This window comes from Antechinus flavipes, chromosome 1 (genome assembly GCF_016432865.1).
Source record: "Antechinus flavipes isolate AdamAnt ecotype Samford, QLD, Australia chromosome 1, AdamAnt_v2, whole genome shotgun sequence".
Taxonomy (NCBI): Eukaryota; Metazoa; Chordata; class Mammalia; order Dasyuromorphia; family Dasyuridae; genus Antechinus; species Antechinus flavipes.
Genome location: NC_067398.1, coordinates 333,550,491 through 333,562,613, shown reverse-complemented (window position 1 = coordinate 333,562,613; position 12,123 = coordinate 333,550,491). Strand labels below are relative to the sequence as shown.

Genomic DNA, 12,123 nt, shown 5'->3' with positions numbered 1-12,123 from the left:
GTGTTCAAAAGCAGTCGTGGAATTTTAGAAAGGAAAGGAACTTTAGACATAATTTTAACTAACCCTTTCATTTTTGTGAGGCTATTTAGAAAGCATAAGGCATTATGTAGCTATATTCTCATGAATAATTCATAAGAATTATTCTCATTATTATTGTTACAGATGAAGATACTAAAGCCTAGAGAGATTTAAGTTGATTCAACCAAGGACACACACAAATGTTTTGAAAACAGATTTATCATTTACTAAATTACCGTGATTGGGATCAAAATGGTTTTGTTTCTTTTGCCATGGCAGGAGTAGGTGGAGTTGATATTCAATTAAAAACAGTTGTTCTATGTACAAGGCATTCTGCTGGATGCTAGTCCTTTTGTTCTGCGAAAGAAGGGTCCCAAAGTGAATAATCTGAGAACCACTGGCTGACTAAAGCACCTGTCAATGTTAATAAAAAAAGAAATTCATTAAGTAGAGTAGTGATGATGAGTACACAATATAGATATACCTTTAAGCAAAACCAATATGGAGACATTTAGATTTTTTTTTAACTTAATTGGCAGGGATTGAGGAAGATCATTCACATTAAGAAACACACACACACACACACACACACACACACACACAGCCTTCCTTTAAATGACAAACTCCACTAATCCAGTTAAAATAATTTAACTTTACATGAGATTTTTGAGGAATATATACTACCATATGAACATGGTAATATTCCATTGTATCTGAACAAAAAAAATCTGTATAATTTGGAGGACAATCTCCACATGATTAATCCAGAAATGGCAATATTTCTTTGCTTCTCCCATTGACTTTTAAAGTACAGACTTCTGAAATGCTTCATTCTCACAAAACCAAGAAAAGGGGAAAAAGAGAAGTCTTAACATTGATAAGGAATTGAAGAGATTCATTTATGAAAAAAAGACTAAAAAAAAAAAACTGAAAAAGAACTGTGACTCTTAAAGACTACTTTAGTAAAGACTCCACAACTTATCTCACAAAAATAACTCCCTAAAGTATTTAATAGTTTATAAATGTGTTTCCTTGCAACAACCCTATAAGGTTGCTGAAAGGTATTATCTTCATTTTACAGTGAGGGGAAACCAGAGCTCAGAGAGTAGTTACTTGGCCACAGACAAATTATAAATGGTTGAACCAAGATATGAACCCTAAATCTTCTGAATCCAAGGCTTCTTCCATGATACCATACTACATCTTTGATGCTCTAATAGGAAGGCTGTCTTCAAAGCCTTACCCTTATTCCAATGATGCTGTTCTAAACACTTTAGCAAATCCTCTTTGGAACTCCATTCAAAATACACACATGGAAAGTTAGTCTTACTACTTTCTAGTCACACCTTATTGTTTGAACCCAAGTGGTCAAAGCTGCATCTTAGCTCAGAATAACTTTTGACTGTTTCCAAAAACCAAATCCACAATCGAAGGATGATGGGGATATTCAAAGAAGTATGTGATAAGCTCTAAACCTACTTCCCAAAGAATAATTTCACATATGCCTTGAACAAAAGCAGTATTAATGAAATATGTTTGTAGCTTCCAAGAGGGAACTACTTTGAAAATTCCAATACTGAGACCTCAAAATTGTGGCCTGACTGTTTAAAAAATAAATGAGTTACATTATTTTATAGTCAAGTATCCCACTCATTTTCTGACTAGGGCAGCAGAATGATAGTTTGATATTATTAGACTGGAGTTAGGTAGACCAGAGAATGGCATATTCACCACCTAGGGATCTACCCCAGAATGTAACCTGAAGAAACCAAACGGTATTAAAAGGACAATGGAACAGTTTTAATTGTGGGGATCCATGAGAAAACAATCCCTTTAGTTTTTCTCATCAAGGTAGTATCATTGAAAAATCCATCTGATGTTTTGACCAACCAACACAAATATAAAATTTATTCATAAATCTGAACTTTAAACTTTATCTTTCTACTGTCCAGATCACTTGATTTTCAAATTCTAATTTTGTTTTGTCAAAAGTCTATTTCCAACTAAATTGGTGTTCTTAGCCACCTTAAAAAACTTATTCTTCATTATCCCAATGCTTCTTTGCTTATGCATCCTACAACACAACCATAGGAAACACAATGGTATTAAAAGGCAAGGAACAGAACAACTTTGTGGGAATTAATAATGAGAGGCAGTAAACTGCAGCTTTTCTCTTTAGGTTGGTATCATTTACCTTGAACAATTCATCTTTTAACTAACATCAACACAAATATAAAATATTTCTGTTTATACAACTAAACATCAAATTTCATCTTTACATTTCCCAAAACATTCAGCCTTCAGATTCTAATTTTGTTCACTGAGTTTCTAGTTAGTTCCATCCATTTTAGCATCTTCTGCCATCTTAACATAGTCTTCTTCAGTTCTAATGCATGTGAATTTTTTGATGGTAACTGAAGTATGATTTATCACTAAAACACTTCCCACATTTGACACATTTGAAGGGTTTCTCTCCTGTGTGGATTCTCTGGTGAGTTATCAAGTGGGAACTTCGACTGAAGCTTTTCTTACATATAGCACACTTAAATGGCTTTATTCCCGTGTGGGTTCTTTCATGATTAACAAGGTCTGAGCTGCGACTAAAACTTTTCTCACACATTGTGCATTTATATGGTTTTTCTCCAGTATGTATTCTCTGATGAGTAATCAGATTTGAACTGCAATTGAACTTCTTCTCACACATGAGACATTTATAAGGCTTTTCTCCAGTATGGATCCTCTGGTGTGTAAGTAGATGTGAACTCCGACTGAAGCTTTTTTCACAGTTGTTACATTTATGAGCCCTCTCTCCTGTATGAATTTTTTGATGGGCAGCAAGATTTGAATTCTTAGTGAATCTTTTCTTACATATGGGACATTTATAAGGTTTTTCTTCATTATGAATTTTCTGATGGTGTATCAGATCTGAGTTCCAAATGAATTTTTTGCCACATTGATTACATTTATGGGGTTTCTCTCCTGTGTGGATTTTCTGATGTGTAATAAGGTGTGAAAGTCTACCAAAACTTTTTCCACAGTCAATGCACTTGTAGGGTTTCTGTCCCGTATGTGTTTTCTTATGTCTAGCAAGATTTGTTTTCTGAGTGAAGCTTTTGCCACATTCAGTACATTTATGAGGTTTCTCGCCAGTATGAATTATCTGATGAATTAAAACATCTGATTTCTGACTAAATCTTTTATCACATGTTGAACACTTGTAGGGTCTTTCTCCTGTATGGGTTCTTTGATGCTGTATAAGTTTTGATTTACAAATGAAGCTTTTCCCACACTTATCACAGTTATTAGTACTTTCTACCAGGTGGATAGTTTCATGGTGAATAAGATGTGTTCTTCGACTGAAGTTTTTCCCCCAGTTAACACATTCATATGTTTGGGATTTCTTATGTATTCTTTCATGTGCAACAAGGTTGGATCTCTGAGCAAAATGTTTTCCACAAGCGTCACATTTATACGGCTTTTCTCCTGTATGGACTCTCTCATGAGCACTAAGATTTGACTTCTTATTGAAGGTTTTTTCACAGACAATGCATTTATAGGGTTTTGTTCTTGTGTGGCTTCTCTGGTGTGAAATAAGGTATGATCTTTTGATGAAAGCTTTATCACACAGGAGACATTTAAAGGATGTTGGTGCTGACTGTTCTTGGAGGCAAGAGATTCTAGTTTCTACAAAATGGGAAAGTTCTTCAAATTGAGTGGAATTTTCAATAGTGATCAAAAGACTTATAAATCTCTTTTCTTGAGGCATGGACATACCTACCCTTTTCTGATCAGGGAATCCTGGTTCATTCTCACTGTCCCTTCCCAATTTAGGATGCAGGGGAATGTCTCTTTTGTACCATTCTGCAGGCACTGCTTCTAGATCTCCATTTTCTGGATTTTCTTGTTGAAAATTTTCCTCTTCCTTTTCACTGTTGTCTCCTGCTGACACAAAGAGAGAATCCAAATACCAGCCTTCCATGTGATGTGTGATATGGAGACAAAAAAGTCTGCAAGTGAGTTCTATTTATGTTGAATCCTGACTATATTGGGGCTGAGTTAGATAATATTTGGGAAATTCTTCCTTCCAGCTGCAAACTCACATTTGATTAGCCCTGGGATTTAGTGCTCTCAAAGAAGGAAAGGGAAAGAGGCACATTTCCCCTTCTAAGAGAAATAGTGGACTTATTTTTCTTTAAAAACAAATTATTAGCATCATATAAATGTGAACTAATATTCATGGGAACACTGGTTTGTTGATTAAGTTCAAAGAGAAAGTTATAGTCACCAGATTTCATTAGCTATCTTCTTCTGGAAACATGAGAACCTTTGTTTCTCTGACAATATTTGGGAAATTCTTCCAGCTGCAAATTCACATTTGATTAGGCCTGGATTTAGTGCTCTCAAAGAAGGAAAGAGAAAGAAGCACATTTCCTCTCTTAAGGGAAATAGTGGACTTATTTTTCTTTAAAAATAAACTATTAGCATTATATAAATTTGATCTAATATTCATGGGAACACTGATTTGTTAATTTAGTTTGAAGAGAAGAGTTATAGTCACCAGATTTTATTGGGTATCTTCTCCTGGAGACATGAGAAACTCTAATGAAGGTGGGAAGGTGAGTAGTTAAAAGTCATCACCTCTGGGAGAATATGCAAATATACAGGTTGACATAACAGGATAGGATGCCTGATCTGAAGTCTTTCAGATCTGAAAAACTTATTGGTGTTTGACCTTGGACTTAGTTAGTAGTGCCTCAAAATTCCTCATCTGCAAAATGAGGGATTTGGGCATAATGAACTAAGGTTTGTTCTAACTCTAAATTTATGATCCTATGATATCTATAAGATTTTCAAAACACCTGAACAATTGGACCATGGGACAGACAGCCCATAGTTATTGTATGAGGAATGAACTCATGATGTTTCTGAGTCCTCTTAATAAGAGAATGATAATAAAGGATGAGTTCATAGTTCTAGGGCTTCCTCATAACTCCTAACTTTGTTCTCTTACACAGCTAAACACAATATGGATTTCAACTTAAATTCTCCAAATAAAACCCTGGCAGCCCCTTAGTTCTGAAAAAAAACTTCTTGTTTTTTTTTTTTAAATCGCTAGATCAAACCAATAAATTACTTGCAATGACTAGTCATTTCATTAGAAATTGGTGAGATGGCAGAACTTTGATAGATTGATCCTGTTTTTCCTCCTCTTTAAGTCAAGGTCCATCCCTAGGTGAATTTTTTGCCTCTTAAGTAATGTCATCTATTAAGAGTTGTGACCTGCATTATTAGAAAGATTATCAATGAAATAATGAATTTTGAATAATTAAAGAAAAACCAAAGTACTATATGTAGGTAATACCCTCCACCACAAGATCCTGTCTAATAGAATCAAAACCCAAAGCACACTGAACACTTTCAACTATCTCTTTATTCTTACCTAATCACTTTTGTTCATATTTTATCACTCTATTCTATATAATCAAGCTAGAAATGGTCCCAACACTACATACCTCATCTCACCCTCTGAATATAAAAACTAATAAGTTAGTGGGATCTATATTACAAGAATTCTCTTGAAAAGTTTAACTGGAAGGTATAGAGTATTTGTCTTAATTAGGACAAATTTTTTCCTCATTCGACAGCACTAAAATCATTCTTTGTTCTCTATATTTTATTCAACTTTCCCTCTAGTCTTAGAGGAAGACCTATCTTTCTATGTCATTTCTCTCCAGCCAATCTTCCCCTCTGTCCACATATATGTTTTAGCTCTCATCTTTTCCTCTTCTTAAGGAATCTTTCTCTCGTTCTTTCCCCATTCTCCAACATGGTCAGCTTCATCAGCACTTTTTATCTTGCCTTCAAACATATATAGGATTTTTCTTTCTTTACAAATTTCTTAAACAATTGGAGTAGCTTCATCACTCCCATTTCTTCATTACCCATTCCTTCCCTAAACCAGTGACATTAAAAAAAAGTTTTCATTCTACGGAGTCAAACTTTTTCTAGGTTACTGGGACTACTTTTAGATAATCACCCTTTCTCTCTCCCTGAGTTCTCTGTTACAATTAACACTACTAGCTATCCTTTCTTCCTTAAAACTCTCTTCTCTCTCAGTATCTCTAATAATATACTATTCTCTTTCTCTTCTTCTCTTTACAGTAGGCTAGAAGAGGTTTCAGAGGTCACTGAGAGTCCATTCCTTTTATTTTACAAATGAGGAAACTAAAATCAAGGATAATGGTTTTAAAATGACTCACATATGGTCACACAACAAATAAATGGAAGAGCTAGGACTTGAACCTACATCTGTTGACACCAAAAACAGTGCTCTTTTTATTATATCATGCTATCAATATCTTTTTCCTCATCCCACCCAAAGCTCATTCTTCAGCTTCTTTTCTCTTTTCATTTTCTTGGTCATAGTTTCAATTCTCACTTGAATGCTAATGATTCCCCAAACCCTAGTCTCTTTTCTGACAAAAGAATCAGTTTCATATTCCTTTTTTTATTAAAGCTTTTTAATTTTCAAAACATATGCATGGACAATTTTTCAATATTAATCTTTGCAAAACCTTGTGTTCCAATTTTTCCCCTCCCTTTTCACCACCCTCTCCCCAAATGGCAAATAATACATGTTAGTTTCATAATCCTAAGTGCCTATTCAATAACATTGACTTGGATGCCCCATCTGCCTCAAACTCGATTTATCTACTATATAGAACTCATTGACTTCCCTCTTCTCAACCTACTTTCTCAGATTGCTCATTTCAGTTAATTTTACAACCAACGACCCAATCTCATCATACCAATCATTTTTATTTTTTTTTTTATATTAACTATCAAATCCCTGTGATTTTTCAAAATCTGAATCTTTCTACTCTTACTATCACATCCTAAGTCCAACATCTCATTGCCTCATATTTGGATTACAGCTTCCTCTTACCTGGCACATATCTCTTAGTCTCCGTCTTTCCAATACATAAGTATTGGAATTCCAATACATTCCAATAAATTTCCAATACATTTTCCACAGCACCAATCTTTCTAAAATAATGATATTCATCATAAACTCAAAAAAACACTCAATAACTTCCCATTGTTTGGTATATTGGGTCCTAACCCCTCATCCTAATATTCATGGCTATTTGTAATCTGGCTTTTCTTTTACTTCCTAAACACTATTCCAATCTTTAATCCAGTCATACCTGCCTCCTTAATGCAATCTTCCCCAAATGCCATGACTGCAACTATGCATTGGATCATTCTGTTCCCCTAACTACTCCATCTATCTAAATTCAAGTTGGTTTTGTTTTGTTTTTATGCTTGTGTTTGGATCACTTCCTTAATGGAACCTGCCTTAATAATTCCATTGATCTTTTCTTTTTATGATATCACTTGCATTTACATCTAATTAATACATTCTGCCACTTGGTTGCTTTCTATTTAGTGCTTTATTCTACGATGAACTTTTTTAAATGAATTTTTCTAACAATTTGTCATATTTTTTATTTCTCATTGCAAAAAGAAGATATTTAATAAATATGAAATGAATTAAATTCATTGCCATTGCATCATATTTTTATTGCTTTGTGTTTTCAACATCATAAAAAATAGTATTGTAAATCTGAGGACATTTTGCATAAAATTTAATAAAAATATAGTAATATTAAATACCTATAGATGTTCTCCCAATTTAAGAAAATTCAATTTTAAAAACCTGAATTTATTTTAAAAAAATATACATCATATGGTTAATTATTCATATTACAAAAGAATTTTTGTTTTGCTAAAGGATTAACTTAAGAGTTGGCTTAGGTAACCAGGCTTGAGGTAGTTGGGGAATAAAACAGAAACTCCCCACAAAATATCTGGTTTGCTTTTTTAAGATGCTCCAGGAAATTCATGTAAGAAGTCATTAATAACAAAAAAGGCAAAGCCTCTCCCTGGAACAGAACCTCATAGATGGGTAGATAGGTACTTGGTCAAGAGCATTTGGAAACAAGTATACCTGTAGGAGAGAGAGGCACAGAACTATCATAGGGATATACATCAGTGTATGTCAACTCAAAATGATAATACATGATATCCCATACTGAAGGAACTTCTGCAATTAAAGCCCAGTTTTTACTGGTCCTTGTTTTCATTTCTTAATATATTAATATAAGATCCCATCTCTGTCATATACTTGCTGTGTAACCCTAGACAAGTCACTTAATTTCTAATTATCTCAAACTACTCTCTAAAACAGTAAGTTTCAAGATAGTTGACAATCTGTATTGGTAGATGGAGTATTCTCATAAGGAGTTAATTATACTATTGAAATCACAGATCAAGACTAAAAAAAATATTATGGATTCTCTTATACCATATTACTGGAGGTGACCCAACTCTAGAAGTTCTCCCAAATAATGTACTCCATTTTCTACTAATTTATAACAATAAAATTACCCCCCCCCAAAAAAATACCTCACAGTCCCATGATTCCAAAGGAACTTACTATATAAATATATAAAAACTGTTTTCTCTTCATAACTGAGGATAAATTCAAAGCTATTAAGGAAATAGGTTTATAAATTGAATAGGAATGAGCTCTTCCAAAACTATTAAGGTTCTGGTCCCAAACTGCCCTTACCAAATGAAGACCTTACCAAATGAGATTAGATCCTTGCAATTCTTTGGCACAGGTTCCCAGCAAAGAGGGTTCTGAGAAGAATCCAGACTCACACATTCCTCTCTGGAGAAATAGACAGCTAAATCTTCGAACATCAGAGGTGCCTGAAACAACATAAGACACCCCACCCAACCCCTATGAATGAGGATTCAGTATGGAAGTTTCTCTCCATGTGAAAAAATCCATTTAAGTCAATCCCTCTTTTAATAAAGTTTTATTAATTTTTTTTATATCACCTTTATTTATAAACATCTTTCGCAATCCACCTCACCATCCCTTCTTACAAAGAATTTATTTTTTAAAGATAAAACAGTTTGGCAAAACCAATACATTAACCATATTTGATAGTATATGCAGTATTCCCATATCTTTAGTCCCCCTACTTCTGCAAAGAAGGGAAGTATATTTTCTTAATTCTTCTCTAGGTCCAAGCTTGGTAGTTATAATTATAAGGCATTTAGTTTTGTTTTGTTTCCTTTCCATTTATATTGTTGGTAGTCACTGATTTCCTTAGGACATGTAAGGGTTAAGTGACTTCCAAAGGTACACAGCCAGTATGTATAACCTTTGGAAATAACCTTTTATTTCCAAATAAAACATTTTTTTATGTTGAACTATTTTTATGCTTGACCCCAAATATTCATTATGCCATGCTGCCTTTCAAATATTTGAAAAGCAGTAATCGAGTTCTGGAAAATCTTTTCTCCAAGCTAAAAATATAAAGATTACAAGCAGCTCACATATAGCAAATATCTCATGAATTTGAAAAAATAAGGAATTTCAATTAGGGTAAGCTTTTAAAATTCTTCCAGTTCTATGATCTCATATTTCTGTGTTTATTGATGACAATGCAAACAAAGAAAGAGATAGCCATAAAATTAGGAAGCAAAAGATGTCGAATATATATATATATTTCGCAGTTGATATTAGATTTATTATTTAGATATATCTGAATTCCACCAAAAAAAAAAAAGGGGGAAAATTTGCTGAGAAATTTAGGCAGTGTCTTTAGTACAAGCTAGAGGATAGTTCTCAAACTCAGAGGGACAGCTAGTAAAGGTTTTCCCTGTTAAGTCCTTCCCTAACCCTGATTCCTTATCAGCAAGCAACATTGACACACCTTAGTTTCTTAACAAACTTTGGAATGGAGACTAACTCAAACCTTGAAGCTTTTCTCATTCATCAAGTTAACTCTCATTCCAGAATGGGAAAGGGAGAGAAAGAAAAGGCACAAAGAAAAAGGAAATTAAATTAATGCTATTGCCTCAAACTCTCACTGAGCTTGGAGTTCTGAGCAAATATAAGAACTTTGTTCATAAAAGATGGATTAATTTCAGTGTTTTGGGGGGACAGGCTTTGTTCTGAAACAAAGGGTATTCTTTCAGAAGGAAGACATGAACAGTACATTACCTGGGTTCCAGCAGCATGGATAGAAGCCATTTATTTCCTGATCTCTGGGGCTCTCCCTCTTCAGGAAGAACAGGATGCTGGAGAACAGAGAGAGCTAAAGAAGAAAGAATTCACCTAAGAGTCATGCTTTATACTCCTTACTAGTTAATATGCAAAATTTATCCATACTTATTAAGGTTATTTCACTTTGCAAATGGATAGGGAGGAAGATGGAAGGATGAAGAAACATCCACTGCAAATTCCCATATACTGAGACTACCTGAAGAGAATAGACTGGTATCCAAATGATGTAGCTATAGTTCCCTCCTGAGAAAAAAAAAGTGCTGAGCCAACAGCATACAGCTGGCCATGGACCACCATGCACATGCTGCTTAGTGGGATAAGAAAGTGAAAATGTTTTTTAACTCAATCAGGAAGCAAAAACGAGGACATTGCTACTGACCTGTAGTGAAATCTCCAGCTTATGCCTTCCAGTTCTAATACTGATTCCACCAATATGTATCTCACAGAGTGATATTTCTAAAATTATAGTCCCTTTCCTTTCCTAACCATTTGTCACCCCTCTGGTTCCAGATAGCTCAATGTACTGTTCTATGAATAACACAGCAAAGGGAATGGAATTAAGTCCTTAAAGTATTTGTTGTAAAGAAAGGAACTTTCATTTGGATGTGACCGTCAAAGATGATCATACTGACGCTTATTATGAAACCAGAGCAAAACACCTTTGTGACAATAGTAAATGACAATATATTGAAAATTTTCCTGGCTAGTAAGAGGTTTGAGTTACTCACCCACGATGAAACCCGCTGTGCCATACTGGCTGCAATTAAAATTAATAGACTAAAAGGAAAATTTGGTCTTAACAAGGGCAGGCACAGATATTGGTGTTAAACCTATGTAGAGCAAAGGAGAAGGTGGGCGGTGGTGGCTGGTAGAATGACCTCGGTCCCCTGCGCGGAGGCAGAGTCGGGGTTTGGGTGGGGGAGCTAGGAGGGCTAGGGGCAGTCATGTCCATTGCCCCTGCCTGCAGAGTTCTCTGCAGAGCGACGGCCGGAGCTCAGACCTTCCTCAGGGAGAAGTGTTCACCTCCCAAAGCTGCCTCCTCTTCCACCTGGGGCCCCTCCCCCCTCTTTGCACTCCCTCCACCTCCTCTCCTCCTCGGGGAGCCTTCCTCACCAGAATGGATCACTCAAAGTATCTCCCCACCTCGGCCTGCCGCTCTGGAGGTGGTGGGGAGGTGCCCCAATCAGGGACTGAGATGCTTCTCGCCTGTCGCCATCTTGCTTTTCCCCCCCTTCCCTTAAAAAAAAAAAAATCACAACCAATCATCGTTCTCAATTCGGACGCCCCACAGCCCATCCAGTCTGGGATACAAAGTCTGTCTCTAGGGAACTGATAGTAGGGTACCCACCGCCGCGTGGCTTCATGGGAAATGTAGTTCGTAGGCGTCCCTAAACGCTTAGGCGCCGACAATTGATTACAATCTCGCGGGGGTTGGGGGTTCGAGATGGAAAACAAAGGAAAAAGTGCCTAAAGAGGGTGCACCTTACTGGAAAAGGGGGGAGAGAAAGGAGACAAGTCTTTCCTAAAAATTGTTTTGCTTAACCGATGTTGGGAATGGGAGAAGTGTTTTCTCCAGAGTATTCGTGAATCCGAACCAAGACAATAATGGCGGTTTTCTTTTATTTTTTCTGTTAATTTATTTTTTTATACAACTTTTTCTTTTCAAAACACATGCATAGACATTTTAAAAATTTATTCTTTCAAAACCCTGTGTTCCAATTTTTTTCTCCCTCTCTTCCCCTCACCTCATCCCCTAGACGGCAAGCAATCCAATATAATAAACGTGCAATTCTTCAATACATACTTCCACGATTATCATGTTGCATAAGAAAAATCAGAACAAAAAGTGAAAAAAATGAGAAAGAAAACAAAAAACAAGCAAGCAACAACAACAAAACAGTCCTCTCTGGGTACAGATGGCTCTCTCCACAAGATCATTGGAACTGGCCTGAATCACC

General features: G+C 35.6%; 1 protein-coding gene across 5 annotated transcripts; it reads right to left on the bottom strand.

Moving 5' to 3' along the window:
• Positions 1-219: 219 nt before the first annotated feature.
• ZNF597 (zinc finger protein 597) lies at positions 220-11,477 on the bottom strand. Of its 5 annotated transcripts, none has more exons than XR_007948661.1 (5): positions 11,309-11,477; positions 10,103-10,196; positions 8,670-8,796; positions 3,797-3,957; positions 220-432 (listed from the first exon to the last, which is right to left on the bottom strand). XR_007948661.1 is itself a non-coding variant. In XM_051967967.1 (5 exons), exons 2-5 carry the CDS (start codon positions 10,130-10,132, stop codon positions 424-426), a joined length of 330 nt encoding a protein of 109 aa, XP_051823927.1. In that variant the 5' UTR covers positions 10,133-10,196; positions 11,309-11,468; the 3' UTR covers positions 220-423. The 5 variants fall into 5 exon arrangements, 4 of the variants coding, with proteins under 4 accessions (XP_051823927.1, XP_051823917.1, XP_051823937.1 ...); XM_051967967.1 differs by having other exon boundaries at positions 3,797-3,960; positions 11,309-11,468; XM_051967957.1 differs by having other exon boundaries at positions 3,797-3,960; positions 11,279-11,467.
• Between the last annotated feature and the right edge of the window lie 646 nt (positions 11,478-12,123).

Coding starts and splice junctions, on each gene's coding strand:
- ZNF597 (XM_051967946.1), bottom strand. CDS start 11,431: ATGATTGGTTGTGATTTTTTTTTTTTTAAGGGAAGGGGGGGAAAAGCA. Junction 8,797..10,102: donor TCCATGCTGCTGGAACCCAG/GTAATGTACTGT, acceptor ATGTTGTTTCAG/GCACCTCTGATGTTCGAAGA. Junction 433..8,669: donor CAAGGATCTAATCTCATTTG/GTAAGGTCTTCA, acceptor TAACATTGACAG/GTGCTTTAGTCAGCCAGTGG.